The sequence below is a fragment of the Beta vulgaris genome, chromosome 5 (assembly GCF_026745355.1).
Source record: "Beta vulgaris subsp. vulgaris cultivar EL10 chromosome 5, EL10.2, whole genome shotgun sequence".
NCBI classification, from domain to species: Eukaryota; Viridiplantae; Streptophyta; class Magnoliopsida; order Caryophyllales; family Amaranthaceae; genus Beta; species Beta vulgaris.
Window position 1 is genome coordinate 54,499,182 of NC_079206.1, and position 17,819 is coordinate 54,517,000.

The following is a 17,819-nucleotide window of genomic DNA, read 5'->3' on the forward strand; positions in this document are numbered from 1 at the left end:
AAAATTGGATTTTAAAAAATTTAGAAAATAAGGAACATGAGACATGGCCTACGTTTTTTGCAATTATCATATGGTGGCTTTGGAGGTGGCGAAACATGTTTGTTTTTGGAAGAGGTAATGAAGTTCCGGTGGATATTGGTGCCTTTTTGAAGATTTGTTTTGATGAGGCATGGAGAAGCCTTCATAATAATATTCAAGATATTGAGAGGAGGGGGACGAAGGAGGAGAGATTCATTACGTGGGCTCCTCCATTGGTCGGCTGGTATGCAATGAATACAGATGGGGCTGCTCGTGGTTCACCTGGTGATGCTGGAGGGGGTGTAATCATTCGTAACCATTGCGGCACTTTCATTTCGGCACTTACACTGAACTTTGGTCGATGTAGTGCGTTTCGAGCTGAGGTTTTGGCTCTACTAAGAGGTCTGGAGCTAGCTAGAAATCTACAAATAAGCCATCTTCAAATTCAACTTGACAATCTATCATGTGTTCAAGCATTAAATGCCGGTAGGAGTAGCTGTGGTGGGTGTTCCCATCTCATTCGACATTGCTTATCTTTAATTCGCAAAGAAGATTGGGTGGTCAAGGTGATTCACGTCTTTCGCGAAGGGAACCGGGCCGCGGATTGGTTAGCTAACCATGGGGTGGATCAATCTGTTGCTGCAGCCGTCCTAGAGTCGGCTCCTTTGGAGTTGCACAGGATTGTAATCGAGGATGCTCGTGGTGTCACTACACCACGTTTAGTTCCTCAGTAGTTGTTTTAGTTTTTGTTGGTTTGTTCTTACTTTGTTAGTTCGTTCTTTCTCTTGTTTGTTTTCTTCTTTTGGCTTGGCCTCCTTTGAATAAAAAAAAAAAAAAAAAAAAAGAAACCAAATTTGGGAGATACGATCTTCGACAAAATCAGTGGCCGTAATTTGATAGAGACTAGGAGTTTCTATGACATCTATCACTGAACCTGTAGCCAGGTGCAAAATGGTGCCATCGCCCTGAAAAAGCCAACGTTCATCAGACCATCCACCGCATGTTCCCAGAGTGATAAGTAAATTGCCATCTTCATACTTGAGACACAACTTCTGGTTCTCTTTAGGCCTGATCGTACCATCTGGGTATAATGCCCACCTTTCGTCGGAAATTCTTTGACGACACAAGAGCATCCACACCGTATCAACTCCGTTTTGCGTCAAGCAGAGGGATTGATTACCAACAATGTAGGTCACAGTTGGTTTTGTAATGTTGGTAGGTAACCAAACTTGTCTCGAGGCATATTGATAGTGATCAACTATGACTTTAACTATGCCAGTAGCAGCATCTTTCGATGCAGTCAAGTGAAGCTCGGATTTGGGATTTTTTATCCTTCCAAGATTGCTCATAATTTGCCATTTGGCGGCATCAGGAGCCGCCAATTCGCAATCATAGATCATTACATAAGCTCCTTTCTTATACCCGTAAGTTGTTAAACACTTTCCATTAGATCGAATCGTTTGATCCCATGTTCTCAAGGTCCAGAGTTGGTTTTCTTGGTCATCTTTACATTCGTTTAAAACTATCATGTTTCCATCATGGTAATCTCCATTGTTCACAGCAACACATAGACCATCTGGTCCAGTGATATGCACCTTGGGCTCTAAAACCTGATCACAAGTATCACCATCATTATAACCTCGCGCTTCTTGTAAGGAAGAAAAGGAGTAATCAGGTTGCTGTTGATGCTGATTATAATGAGGGAGAGGGATTCTAATTATTGAGTAGTATTGTTGCGAAACCACCATAGTTTCCGACTTTCTTTTGCATACAAGCGGCATTATTGCAAGAAAGAAAAGTATCTGTCTCACAGTTTGCACAACTTGAACTTCACCTTGACCATAAACCAACCGCACTTCTGTTGAAAATATTCCATCTGTTGCAGATTGAACAGCAGTGGAGAGCGGATCCCAACTTGTTTCATATTCCATCATTAAACCGTCTGGAAAAAACTCTTCATAATATGTTTCAGATCCATCACTATCATCTATAGTTGCTACTACTTTTCGCTCAATGTTTCTGAATCGTACTGCCTCAGAGACCATCTGGATCATAATTATAAGAGCTTTAGCAATGATCGAATTCTGACCTGGTTGCACATGGTATAAGTTTTCGATGAATTGGCCTAGTACACCGATACCTAACGGGATGTTTTCTCTGTGTGTTTTGGCAGCATTTTGCATTTCCATGTAATTTCCCCTAAATGGAAGACGCTCGCGTCGTGTACTGTCTGGAAACACAATATCATATATTGCAGAATTGATATCATTGAAGAAGTAGGCTGTTTCACCTGCTTGAAACCCCAGTACATATACATTGCTGATATTAATTGCTAACGTGATGCTGTTTTCGCCATTCGAGAGCTCTACATGAAGATATTGTTGGGGATTACTGGGTGTTAAAGGAAGAGGCAAAATTGGTATATCTCCATTTTATGCGGAAGCGTTTAATTAAACCAAACAAGAATCCACAACAACCAAACACACACACAAAGAAAACAAGAAAGCGAATAAAGGACACACAAATTTAACGAGGTTCACTATCAACGTGATAGCTACGTCCTCAAGGCAGGGAAAAAGATCGCTTCACTATGAACGAGACGATTACAAATACAATAGGCAAGATTCAATTGAAAAGGTTTCTAATTGAATCTCAAAGACTCTCTCTAATCTCCTCTATTGTGTTTTTCTCTAATCTCTCTCTAGTAATTTTTGTGGTTAAAAGCCCTAAATATGACAAAACATATTTATATGAAGTCTAAGATACAAGCCCTAAGTCGTAAAATAAAACCGGACGAAAAAATCGCCCTAGCGCTCCGCGATAACGAGCCCAGCTCGCGACCCGCGAGCCTCGTCGCGACTCGCGAGAAGGTCGCGAAGGGGTCGCGATGAGCGTCGCGACTCGCGACGTTGCTTCTGCCTCGCTGCTCCAAAACTGAACTGTCGCACCTCGCGACATGGGTCGCGACTCGCGACCGAGCTCCCTCCTGGTTCAGCTTCTTCGCGCAAGTCACAACTCACAAATCTCCACCTTGACTTGCATCTACTACACAACTCCACCTCGAAAACCATCAACCCAGCATGTACCTCTGCAACAGTACGCGAGATACTCCTTTCCCTTCCTGCTCATGCATCTTTCACCCCCGATGCCAGGCTTGCCCTCATATGAGTCTCACCCAATCTCGCCAAGATCACTGACCACTCATCATGAACGACCCGATCTCACAGCCTATGAGACCCATGTTGCGCATTCACCTGAAACCCAATTTATTACCCGTCGGAAATCAAATCGCCTTCACTGAACCGCAAACACACTAGCTCCACCTTAATCAAGACGAGCCAGTACCCTGCCAGTTGCTCCAACTAGAGCCATTTGCACTTACGTCTAAGTACCCAAAACAAAACACCCTTGGCGCAGGGGAACTTCCGTCGAAGTTCTTATATGCTCGCGCCGGAGCACTCCACCCCGTTCTCACTGGAACGCAGGCAACTCCTCCTGGAGTTCCAATCTAGCTACCTCTTTGTGACTTCTCTCAAATCACCTCTCAACCCAACACTCCCTGGCAAAGACATGTCGCTCGAGATCCCATAGCTATAAGTGGCACACAAGTATCGATAGAACCGAACCTTATCATACCAATCTGCTGCTGAGAGACCCTTGGTTGTTCTTTTTGATGACTTTAGTTTCAACCAGTTGTGTAGAAGTTCCCACAAACTCTATCTCACTGTTGACACTCTCATCCTCAGCCCAACTAGTACTCTCAAACCCGGTTGTTGAACTCATTCCCGTTGACTCTGACCTCTCAGCCTGTGAAAAGCCCCCATAAGCTCCACCTCACACTCAAGACCATCATTTTTCAACCCAGAATGCAGTTCAACTCAGAATCATCTCTAGCCAGTGCGCGTACCCTGCAAATCATACAAGTTACCCACACCTGACTTCACGCCACGAAGTAACTCACAAGAACCCTTCACCACACGCAAAACTCCATCCCCTCCTTGGAATCGAAAACCCTTACGGTCTAACATCCCAAGAGATATAAGTTTCTCTTAAGTTGTGGAACATGCCTCACGCCTCTAAGATCCTTAACTCTCCCATCATGCATTCTAAACCTCACAGAGCCTACTCCAACCACCTCACACACCGTATTGTCACCCAAAGTAACACTACTCTTGCATAAGCTATAGGTCAAAACATCTCTTGTCAGAACACATATGTGAAGAACATCCACTATCTAGAACCCACTTATCTTCTAAGTGTTTCTCCTCATGGACAATTAGAGCTAAATCCTCCTCAGAATCGTAGTCAACCTTATTTTGTTTTGCAAAAGAAGCCGAACCATCCTTCTTAGGACATTCACTCTTCCAATGACCCGGTTCTTTACAATAATGGCAAAGATCACTACTTTTAGGGCCCTTCGACCTAGGTTTTCTCCTATCCCTACTCGAATCTCCCTTATTTTTCTCAGCATTTGCTACCAAACCTGCAGAATAATCACGATCCTCTACCATATCACCAGTTGCTTTATGACGCAATTCCCTAGTATAAAGTGCCGACTTTACCTCCTCTAGGGACACAGTGTCTTTTCCAACCACAAAAGACTCTACAAAATGTTCATAGCTACTTGACAATGAAACCAACAATATCAACGCAGCATCCTCATCCTCAATCTTAACATCTAAATTACGCAAGTCCAGTAAAATAGAATTCAAACGATCGAGATGATCTTTTAGGGACATACCTTCTCTCATGCGTAGGCCAAACAACCTTTGCTTCAATAGCAATTTGTTTGTGAGCGACTTTGTCATGTACAAGCTCTCCAGTTTCAACCACAAACCTTAGCCGTGATTTCATCTGCAACCTCTGTGATGACATCGTCCGCCAAGCATAGCAAGATAGTGGAGTGTGCTCTTTCCTCCATAGATTCCAACTCGGCCTCAGTTAGACCAGTCAGATTTCCCTCTTTTGATGTCGTTGTGAAACCCTTAATCAATGGTTTCCAGATACCTTGTTGTTTCAATAAAGCTCTCATCTTTATCTGCCATAGCCCAAAACTATTCCTTCCCGTAAACTTGTCGATCTTTAAGGTTGTTGTTGCCATGTCCCAAAAGCGATTAACCCCGGTGTTAACCTGTAGCTCTTGATACCACTTGTTATGCGGAAGCGTTTAATTAAACCAAACAAGAATCCACAACAACCAAACACACACACAAAGAAAACAAGAAAGCGAATAAAGGACACACAAATTTAACGAGGTTCACTATCAACGTGATAGCTACGTCCTCAAGGCAGGGAAAAAGATCGCTTCACTATGAACGAGACGATTACAAATACAATAGGCAAGATTCAATTGAAAGGTTTCTAATTGAATCTCAAAGACTCTCTCTAATCTCCTCTATTGTGTTTTTCTCTAATCTCTCTCTAGTAATTTTTGTGGTTAAAAGCCCTAAATATGACAAAACATATTTATATGAAGTCTAAGATACAAGCCCTAAGTCGTAAAATAAAACCGGACGAAAAAATCGCCCTAGCGCTCCGCGATAACGAGCCCAGCTCGCGACCCGCGAGCCTCGTCGCGACTCGCGAGAAGGTCGCGAAGGAGTCGCGATGAGCGTCGCGACTCGCGACGTTGCTTCTGCCTCGCTGCTCCAAAACTGAACTGTCGCACCTCGCGACATGGGTCGCGACTCGCGACCGAGCTCCCTCCTGGTTCAGCTTCTTCGCGCAAGTCACAACTCACACTCCATTTCTGTCTCCACGCTCGGTCAATGCGTTATATAAATCTTTTATGAACATCATATATGAGTTTCTGGTGGCTTTTTTAGTGGTGAATTTGATCTTAAAAACATTGACGTCGGAATTCTCTTCCTTGGTGGGTAAATGCGACCCCATATAGTGTTGTGGTTCAACCAATAAGACCAATAAACAAGTCCATGTTGCTAAACTGATCCCCATGCCTCTCATGCTTTCCTTGAGTTAGCAAACTGCAGCAAGTACACAAGTCAACCATCTATTATGCATTTCATTTATTTTCGTAATTCATGACCTGACCTCTTTTTACTAGATAACTAGTCTTCTTTGTCTTGGCTACTTGTGCATGTGTTGTACCGGATGTTTATATATTACTATATAGGAAAATTTCTAAAACCCAATTTGTAAGGTAATAGGACGTAGGAACATCTTAAGTCTTATAACTATTAAGGAAACTTTATTTATTCACACTAGATACTGGGAATTCTACCTAGAAGTAAAATCCGTACAACGTAACAAGTTCCTTAACTCTACTAAAGTTTGGGTAGATGAAGATCAAACTCCATATTGTTAGTATTTGCGACCTCTTACCACTTAATCTCCCACAGTCCCACCTGATCCTCTTTAAGCCATTTTGTTCATATGAGTCATTAGTATTTTTAAGATTTCTTTTTAAAAAAAGTTGTGTACATATATTGAGACATTCATACAAGGTCTTAGTTGTACGAGAAAAAAAAACATCAATAACATATGAGCGAAATAAATTGATTTTGTAATATTGTGCTTGGATATCCTGAGAAGAAGAAGAGAGAAGAGAGAAGATAGAACATGGGCTGAAGACCCAACAACTCGGGAGGGCGTTCTGCTATGTTTGCTTGTTGTTTATTCGTGCTCTAGATTTAATTTGGCTTTGTTTTGAGTTTTTCTTCTATAAAGTTAAGACTTAAGAGTGCCATATATAAAGCATTCTAAAGTTATTTTAAATCTTAAGATTCATATTAGCACTCAAGATTTCTATCTCTCTTTCTCCTCCTCTTTCTTCTTCTCTGTTGTAATTCTTCCATTGGAGAGGCTATAAAGAAAGCTCTAAGTTTCTAGTTTGGTAGATGTAGGTCAAGATTAACTGAACCACGTTATAACTTGTGTCATCTCATTTATTGTTTTATTTTTCTCACTTACAGTTTTGGACTTTGCATTTAATATTGGTGAAAGTAATTAGCAAACCCTAAATCCTCTTAAAGCCATTAAACTGCTAGGAATTGGTATCAACAATGAAGCTTGATATTGAGAAGTTTGATAGGTCCATCAACTTTAGACAATGACAACTGAAGATGAAAGCAATTTTGATACAAAATGGGGCTCACAAGGCCCTTGATAGCAAGGTGAAGAAACATACTATTATGACCGAAGAGAAATGGGAAGAAGTGGATTTGAATGTCCTATCGGCTATACAACTCTGTCTCTCCACTGATCTTTTGAGGGAAGTTCTTAAGGAGGAATATGTGATTGGTCTACTGTTGAAGTTGGATTATTTTTACATGGCAAAGAGGGTAACACCCGTTTTCTACTCAAGAATAAATTTTATGACCTCCGACTTGATCGAGGAAGGTAATTCTCATAAGCCTTAAGAGTAGATTTGACGCAGTCGGAAATTATGGATATAAGCAAGCGCGAATCTCGATCAAGAACGGACATATTTACAAGCGATAAATCTGTAAAAATTCCGAAATCCACCAGAGTATGAACTCTGTGATATTATTAAAAGTCAAAAACTGCCTCCAAACATTGACCTAATAATGTTTAAATACCTAAAACAAAACCCTAATATGAAATTAAGGAAATAATAAAATTCGAAAATAATTAAAAGGCTGATTTCGGGCCTTAAACGAACTCGGATGGCTTAAAAATCCTATAGGTCACGGCATAGACATGAGTTTGACTCGTTGGGCCGTTCCGCTTCCGAAAAGGTATCATAATAAGCAATCGGACTCCGTCGGCCCGATTAGTGGAAATCATTTCAGGCTTTTTGTCGCGCTTCCTTATCGAACTTATCCGCTAACCTTTCTACGTCAAGATTTCTATAGTGAAAGTAGTGCTTTGGTTGTCACTCATGATAGGATCAAGAGAAAGAGTGAATAGACAATGATCCGGAGTTGTTCTTTTCATGTGTCACCCTACAAAGACTTGTTCACCTCATATGAGGAGTACAATGGATGCACGATCATCATGGAAAATAATGCAACTTATAAGGTGATTGACATAGGGTAAGTGGATATCAAGATGTTTGATTTCAAGGTTATAATTTTGTCCAAAGTCGCCATGTTATGAAAATGAAGAAAAAAACATGATCTCTCTTCGCACTTTTGACAATAACGGGTGTAAGTACGTAGCTGAAGGTGAAGTATTGAAAGTGATTAGGGGTGCATTTGTGTTGATGAAGGGCATCAAAAGGAGTAGCTTGTATGTGCTACAGGGATCCGTGGTTAGTGGTCTGGCAAATGTCTCCACCGGCACTAATGTGTGATGATGACACCAATCTTTGGCATTTGAGGCTTCTTCGTATACGAAAGTAAGGAATGTCCAAACTTTGCAAGCAAGGTTTGCTAGAGAATGTGAAGTTAGGCAACCTTGGCTTTTGTGAGCATTTTTATGGAGGTAAACACAAGCGGGTTAGTTTCAAGTCCGTAATCCACAACACCAAATCACCACTTGATTACATCCATTCGGATTTGTAGGGTTCCTCTAAGAAGAATTCTTTGAGTGGTTCTAGTTACTCTCTCATAATAAGTGACGAATTCTCTGAGAAGGTGTGGTTGTTCTATCTCAAGCACAAGGATGATGAGTTTAATGTGTTTCTTCAATGGAAGACTATGATTCAGAAGAACATCGACAAAAAGATCAAGGTTTTAAATATCAACAATGGCCTAGAGTTTTTTGAAAAGAAAGTTCACTAATTATTGTCTTGATGAAGGGATTTTTTGACATATAACTTGTGTTGGGAGGCCTCAACAAATGGTATTGCGGAGAGAATGAATAGAACTCGCCTATGGAGAGAGCACGGTATGTGCTCTCATAATCCAAGTTAGGGAATATCTTTTGGGGTGAATCGGTTGCAACGATATGCTATTCGGCGAACCAGTCTCCTCATTCTACCCTTAACTTTGAATCTCCTCAAGAGGTATGGTTCGGTACTCCTTGTGATTATTCTAATTTCAAAGTATATGGTTGTGCGGCCTACATTTATATTAATAAGGGTAAACTTAAACCTAGAACTAGAAAATATGTATTTGTTGGCTATGGTTTGAGGGTCAAGAGATATAGAATTTGGTCTATAAAGTTAATGAGGGTAATAACTTCTAGAGATGTTGTGTTTGATGCATCATGTATGATTACTCTAGAGAAGGAGTTTTCTATTTGTAATGATGTAGGTTCATCTCATGACACCTAAGAGTATAGGACTATTCATAATATCTGATCCGGTCGATCCTCAATCCAATCGTCCTGATAGGAAAAATCGGATATCCAATTCGATTTTGAGTTTCAGATATTTTGGACCGGACATTCAAAATGAACCGGATTGGGTAGAGATCAAGTTTTTCGGATATTATGAATATTAGATATTTCATTAAAGGATATATTTTCAATTTTAAATAATAAAATACAAAGAGAAAACCTAGGTCCTCTCAAAGAATTAAATTGCTATGAGTTTTTCTTGTCCGTCTTTGTGAATATATATCCAATCCAAATTTAACCACTAATGATCTCCATCTTATTTTTAAGGGGGGAGGGGGGCTGGGTTTAAATCTTAAGAAAATCGTAAAGCATCTAAGCTAATAAATCAATCAAAAATTATTAAAAGAGACGGTCTAATTTTAATATAAAATTAGACCTAGTCACTAAATGGATTAAACTAGTCACCTCCCCTCTCCATACCAACTAAAACCCCACCCTTCCCCCACCCTCACCCTTCCCCCCATGGACGAAACCACCACTCCACCCTCACCACCCCTCCCCCACCACGAAATTCGCAGAGTAATGGCCTCTCGTCGATTAGATTTCCATCTCGTCGATGTCGGATGTAAAATGAACCACTAGTCTGTCATTTGTCTCGAAAGCTTGAAGAACCTTCAACATTTTTGGGAGAGAGAAAGCTCAAGATAAGGCGACAATGACGGACTGTTTAATTTCTTCCCCAATGAAATCCCCGATTACATCCCAAAATCTTCAATCATCACTTCTTTGACTCTTGAAACAGGGAATTCTATCAAAAAAACTTCTTCAATTCCCAACAAATCCGTCTTCACAATTCTCAAGAATTCAACTTTAGAACTCAAACGCTATATATTTCTTTCTCTGCTTTCTGGGTTTTTGTTTGTAATTTGTTTTAAGTTCAAATTATTGTTTTTAATATGTGGGTTTCGTTTGCTCTGAATTTCATGGTGTACACTAAGTGTTCGATAATTTGCCTAAACTAAGAATTGTTGTGTCTGATTTCCTTTTATCCTCGCGTCAGATGGGACTCTCCTCATTTCTTTCCAATCCTCCATACTAGATGGCCCTATGCACATTCGTAACTTGGAAGTGTTTGACATTTTCAAAGATGCCCTTGAAGTAGGTTTGGAGGTGAGAGAAAGTTTGAGGATGGGTTTGGGAAGGAGAGACAGATGGTTTCAGTAGGAGTGAGCACCATCAACATATTTGTGGTGGTGATGCTTTGAGCGTGGAAGGAGAGAGGAACCATACGATAGAGATAAAGGAGGAAGGACTAAGGAGTTGCCTGCTGGTTGGTTTCAGTGGTGGTCGTGGGGTTGGTGCGTGGGTGGTTTTGGTCGTGGAGGAGGGGCTGGGGGAGAGTTGTGGCTGGAGTGGTTCAGGTGGGTGGAGGAAAATGTTGGGTTTTTTTTGTTTTTCAAATTGAAATAAAAAATTAAAAAACAACTAATAAGATAATGACATGTGTTATAGTGACCTGCTACAACAAGTTACAACCGGTATTGACCTATCAGGGGAATTTTGGGAAAAAGTTTGTATTATTTAAAAATAATTAAAAGTTTGTATTATTGCGAGAGAACTGACAAAAGTTTGTATTATTCTTGTTACTACCATTTTTGCATCTTAGTTAGCATTTATTACGATTCATTGAATCAGACTCCAAAGGGTGTAATAGTCATCATAGTTGTTAAAATCCCGATTCAAATCTTAGAATCTTACGATTTTACGATTCAAATATGGTCGTACGATTCGATTCACGATTCTACACGATTCTATGCATTTTTTTGTGTACCAACGGAAACCTCATACTTCTAACTCAAATTTATTTAAGATACCAAAGCTATTAATAGACATATATGGTCAATATCGCCTATTTATTGGCTAAACAACTACTTTTTTCAATTATTAGTCATTTTAAACTTACAAAATGAGCAATATTCAGATCATACATTTTCGTAGAATCTTACGATTCTACGATTCGATTTTACGATCCGATTCTAAGACCACCTTACGATTCAAAGTAGAATCCCGATTTTAACAACCTTGATAGTCATGCAAAATAACGGCTCAGTTATGTCAAAAGGCTCATGATGAATAGTCAAAAAAAGTCAATAGTCAGCAATTTATAAAGGAAGCCCCAACTCTGAGGAATAATCAAGAGATAGCAGTTGAAGATGAAGATGAAGCAATGCCAAAAACGAAGATGTGGATGGAAGTTAATCTGATCATAGGGGAATGCAAGAACGTGGGCAAAGGACGTGGTTATCATGGCGCCAGAAGATAGCAGTTGTGATTTGAATCATAAATAATGATTCAAATCACTTCCCTCCAAAAGCAAGGAAGTTATACATGCCTTGGTATTATAAATACAAGAAGGAATATCAGAAGAAAAATAACAAACACATACACAACAAACGTGCAATTTACTTTCTACTAGCGTAGCATTTCCTAGCTTAGTCAACCCGCTTCTAGGGTTATAGTTAGCCAATAGTTTAGAACTAGAGCATTGTATTAAGTTCCAAAGTTTGTTCAATCTCCAATTCGAGTCGAAATCCATGGAGGTATTCATCTTCATGTTTGTCCTTTAATTGTCCAGCCTGGTTTATCCCTATGTGTGTTATAGAATCTTTCTAAAAGTTTGTGCTATAAGTGGGAATATTCAGCTTTAATTAATAGATTAATCATTGCACTGATTGTCGTATTTAATACTCATCGCCTGAATTTATTAGGCGTTGTAGTTTAATTACTTTAAGCTATAGCAAAGTACGTTAGCAAGGTTTTATCAAATTAAAATCGGTAACCCCCAAGGACTAAGACTCCCTTGACATTCAGTATCTAACTATTGGGTGTGCATTAACTTGTTTGCAAAGTCATCCAACTGAATTTGCACCAACAATTTTAGTTAAAAAATCCTTACTAAAAGGAGAACTTTATATACTTGCCTTATTTAAAATTAACAAAGAGGGCGATTTTATATGGATCGCCCTTGAAAATCTAAAAGAAAAATAGTGGAACAAATTTTATCCCTTGTAGTTAGAAATTTTCGCAAAGAAGGCAAATTGTGTTTGCTGAGTACATACTTAGGTCTGTTTTGTTCAACTTATTTTGTCTTATCTTATATTATATTATAAGATCTTATAAGATCTTATAAAATCTTATCTTATCTGATCTGATCGTGTCTTATTTTTTTCTAAAATGAGTGAAGATAACTTAAGAGAACATCTTATTTTATCTTATCTGATCTTATAAAAGTTCAAATAAGTTCAACAGAATGAACCCTAAAAAAATAAAAAAAAATTAAGAAAACACAACACAGAGAAAGAACACTTCACTCTTCTTCGGTCATATCATCCTCTTTACTTTGTAAATTTATAGCGAAATCTTCTATTTTGGCGGTACAGCTTGCTAGAAAGATGAATGTTTTATATCTACTCTTCAGTTTAAATTACATGACATTTTCTGTATAATTAAAAACAAAGCCTTTGTTCAACAACGTGTACAGGCAAAGAGCAGAGGAGTAGTACACTCTATCGCTTCCAAGTTGTTCTTGAATACTTATTTTAAAACTGTTCCTGGAAAAGGAGAAATTCCAGCAAACAAGAGAGCAAAGCAAATCTTGGTACATACTTCTAAATATACTTTTAAACATATATTTAAGCAAATCCAGGTCATTTTACTCTTAAGAATGAATATGAGTAGTTCAAAGTTAGTTTAAATTATGAACACCTCAAAAATCATATACTTCCTCCGTTCCATTTTAAATGAAACGTTTGCTTTTTCACGCAACCCAACGCGCTTCTTTAGCCATTAATATCTTTAGTTGTGTACACGTAAAAAATATAAAAAAGTTATAATTTGATAGTATGCATCGAGACGAATCTAACAAGATCCCACTTGACTATGTTTTTCTTTATATAATAGCGATAAATTGGAGTTAAAATTGATCAATAAATAGTGTCATTTCATCCAATGTTTCATTTTAGCCATTAATATATATATAAGTCATTTTAGTTCATTTTTTCCATTTTACTTGAAAATGAATGAATATAAGTAATTTAAAGTTAGTTTAAGTTATAAACACCTCATAGATCATATATATACTTTGTTCTATGTGTTTAATATTAGTTTAGATTGAAAATACAAAATATATACATGTTAGAATCAAATATAGGTCATTTTAGGTCATTTAGTTCGAAATGAATAAATATGAATAGTTTGAAATTAGTTTAAGTTATAAACACCTCAAACATCATATATATACTTTGTTCCATGTGTTTAATAGTAGTTTTGATTGAAAATATAAAATATATCTGCATATGTTAGAATCAAACATACACCATTTTAGCCACTTTTAGGCCATTTAATTACTTTGAAATTAATGAATATGAGTAGTTTGAAGTTATTTCAAGTTATAAATATCTCAAACATCATATATACTTTATTTCATCTGTTTAATAGTAATTTTGATTGAAAATACAAAATATAGACATGTTAGAATCGAAAATAGGTCATTTTAGCCCATTTTAGGTCATTTACTTCGAAATGAATGAATATGAGTAGTATGAAGTTAGTTTAATTTAAAAACACCTCAAACATCATATATATATATATATATATATATATATATATATATATACTTTATACTTCATTTCATGTATTTAATAGTAGTTTTGATTGAAAATACAAATTATTGACATGTTAGAACCAAATATAGGTCATTTTATCCCATTTTTTGCTATTTTACTTCAAAATGAGTGAATTTGAGTAGTTTGAAGTTAGTTTAAGTTATAAACACCTCTAATATCATATATATACTTTGTTTCATGTGTTTAATAGTACTTTTGATTGAAAATACAAAATAGAGGCATGTTAGAACCAAGCAACGCATATATAGTTTGTTTGGTGTGTCACATAGTAGTTTGTACTTGAAAATGCATGAATATGAGTATATTATTTAACCAAATGCATGAGACATACAACAAGAAGCTAGATAGTTGTACCACTCAAGGGTCACAGTCGAACCCTGATTTGTTGTATTAGGAGACTGTTGGTGGGAGGAATAGAGGAAAAGTGAAGGGGTTGGGTCATGGAGATCATTTGTACTACAAATATTCATCCGGGTGTAGAGATGGCTCTTCACAACCATATGAGCCGTCCATTTTTTCTCAGCCTGAGGCGCAGGTGGAGGCAAAGGTTGCAGCACGGATGGAAGAGTCAAACCGGGTCCTCCTGTAGGAAATGATGAGGAACATGTCTAGTTTCGGCCACATGTTTAAAGGTTGCAACACAGGCCCCCCCGCCACAACGTAGACTAGAAGAGACCCAGAGTTTGGTGGTGGCAAAAGTGCTACAGAGACACCCGTGACATTGTAGTTTGTTTGGTTTTGGCAACTGGGTAACTAACTTAATAGTTTCTATATAGTTAGTCTAACAATATGAATTTAGTGTCTATATTTATCGACACCTAGCTTTGTTTCTAGATGTATCGATATAATTTTTAGGAACCCGAATTCTACTTATTTTCCAACACCGGGATCTATTTTGCGTACATATATTTAATCTATGTAGTTTGTCTATTTATAGACATTTAATATCTATATTTATCGGCATATAGCTTATAAGTTTCTAGATTTGTCGATATATTTTTGTAGAACCCGAATTCTGCTTCATTTCCCGACACCGAGATCTATTTTGTGTACACAATATTAATCTATTTAATGTAATTATATAAGCATTTATGCAAATTGTAATATATATTAAAATTGCATATTTTTGTAGTTGAAAACATTGAATGCGATGGAGGCGATAGAGGAACAAGTTTAGTGTAGTATATTTAGGTGCAATCCTGCAAGTACAGGTTTACTTATAATTTGGAACATTATTATTTAAATTAATATAATTTAAAAAAACGACGGGTAAACATTGAAACGAGGGCTAAACAGTCATTGAAAAGAAAGTAATAATGCCACAGATTTAAAAGGCAACGACTGTTGGTGAATATTAGCGACAGTTCCATATAGACGTTAATTCAACGAATGTTGTAAACCGTCGTTGAATTAATGTCTATTTAGAACCGTTGTTTCAGCGACATCTCTAAACAGTAGGTGACATATAATCAATGTTGGTATTCATAACAGTCGTTGATATGTAAGTAAACTGTCGTTGATATTGTTACCGACGGCCAGACAGTCGTTGATTACTAAATCAACGATGATCGATGCAACAACTGTCATTCAACGACCGTTGACCGTCGTTCATGGTGTCGCAACTGTTTTTTGTTTTTCAGCGACGACTTTAAGCCGTCATTGAAATGACCTTTTCTTGTAGTGCCTGATACCTTACTATTAAAATAAAATGTATTTTGCTCTTAATGACTAACAACGTCAAGTTTCCTTTAGGTTGAGAGAGTTAAGTCCTTTCTCTCATCTCTTCCCCTTTTTTTCTTTTACCCCAATTCTCCCTCTATCTCCCCTGTTCTCGGCCACCTACCCCACACCACTACGCACCCGAAAAACCAGACCGGTCTAGTTTTTCAGTAGGTGAGGGAATTTTTCGAGAGGATGGGCATATATTGAGGGGTTGGGGGTGATTTTTAAGGGGGTAGGGGACCTTTTCGGGGTGGGGGGAATTTCGGCTATTTTCCAGGGTGCAGGGTGGTTCTCCGAAGGTAATGCGGCGATAGTGGTGGGTCGGGAGGGTGGTTCTTCATGCGGTAGCAGTGGCGGTTGGGTTGGGGTGGGGGTAGGGTGACTGTAGTGGGGGTGGGGGAAGGGTTTTGGGTTTTTATAAATATAGTTAATTAGGATTATTTATGATTTAATTGGTATTAATTTAGTTAATCAGGGATTAATTAGAATAATTAGGTTGATTTGGCTTTAATGACTAACGGAAACTTGACGCCATTAGTCATTAAGGACGTTTCACGCACTTTATTTGAATAGTAAGGATACCGTATGCATTTTTTAAACTATACGGGTACTTATGAATTTTAAAATTCCACATAGGTATCATGTGAAAGAAAAAAATTATTGTATTATTTTGGAGATTCTATTAGTTCAGTTCGTGTAGTTGTGTAAAATATTTTGGGTTGTTGTATTATTGACGCATAATCCAGAGGTCCAAGATTGGGGTTTTTTTGTGTGTTTTCCGTTGCGAATTAGTAGTTCATAATTATGAATATTAAGTTTGGTTAGTTAGCAGCTCAAAAATTCGGACTATTAATTACAATTGGGTTATGAGTATATTTTTGCACAAGTGAATGCTAATCAAAGTTTATTTACTGTTATGCTACATGTAATTAGCTAGTAACTCGAAAGCGCGGACTATTACACTCGATAATATGTATGTATCTTTAAACTCTTTATGTCATACTCCAAAGTCTCTGAAATCTATTGGGATAAGGTTTCGAAATGTGCACCATACAAGACAAAGCAACAAATTAGAAAGGTAAATGGATGTTAACATGAAATGTATCCAACACTGAAATTGGGTACAGAAATCTAAATCCAAATATCTGAAATACCTCTGAATTTCTGGAGAAGAATTAAAAAATTGGATGATTTATAGGAGCTGGCTATATCTTAAACAAGTCATAAAGTAATAGATTTGTGCCCTGAACTAATAAGTTTGTGCTTATAAACTGATAATAATATACATAAACTGATAAATATATGCCTTAAACTGATAAATATATAGCTTAAACTGCTATGAAAATGCTTAAACATACAAAATGTCATAAACTGAAACTCGTCTCAACCAAGACATTTTGTTATGAAAATAACTCCTTAACGTAGAATGGTTTCTCTTAGAAATTAGAGTCATCTTACTATCATTACGGGTTGGGGTGCTTGGGGAATTGAGAAGTTGACAAACATATTAGTTAAGAGGAAATATACATACATGTATGAGTTGTGACCTTCAGCCCGTGCAGTATGCACTCTCGTCTGCCACAGTTTTTGTGGAGAAGAATAGAGAATTGAGAATTCAAGGATAGTGTAGGAGAAGACAAAGAGGCGACTAACGAGTAATTTGTGAGGCTTTCACCGTTTCACATGAAAGTAGAAGTGATCACTTTATAGGCGCGGCCGGTGAAAGCTTGAAAGGTCGAGGATAGTTTATTCAAGAAACGCCAAGAGTGAATTATTGATCAAAAGCATATTCGAAAACTTTCATACTATAAACGTGCAAGAGAACAAGGTAAAGTTGTGTTCCTTCTGTTGTAAAATAATAAATAAACTAACCGCAATGAGGATGTAAACAAAAACGCTGCGACGTGGGAAAACCACTGTCCTAAAAGACGATTTTGCGCTATCCTGGTGCAAGTAGAACCACCAGAAATAGCACAGCACCATCAATTGTGTGCACTCACAAGTCACAAGCCATGATCACATAGCACCATAGATTGTGTGCACTCACAAGTCATGGTTGGAGATCAGAACTTTGCCCAAAGTGAGAGAAAAAAGGTTTAGAAAGTGATTTTGGATTTTTTGTATTTTTTAACTGAAGGAAAAGAGCCCTTAGATAGGCTTAACAAGCAATAAGGAAAACGGAACGACTAA

General features: G+C 37.8%; 1 protein-coding gene across 1 annotated transcript; it reads right to left on the reverse strand.

Annotated features, from left to right (window-relative positions):
• Window positions 1-320: 320 nt before the first annotated feature.
• Window positions 321-17,573, reverse strand: LOC104907933 (abrin-a). Its single transcript, XM_057395181.1, has 4 exons — window positions 17,161-17,573; window positions 5,761-6,002; window position 5,002; window positions 321-2,443 (listed from the first exon to the last, which is right to left on the reverse strand). The coding sequence occupies exons 2-4, from the start codon at window positions 5,980-5,982 to the stop codon at window positions 738-740; spliced, it is 1,929 nt and encodes a 642-aa protein (XP_057251164.1). The 5' UTR covers window positions 5,983-6,002; window positions 17,161-17,573; the 3' UTR covers window positions 321-737.
• Window positions 17,574-17,819: the final 246 nt, after the last annotated feature.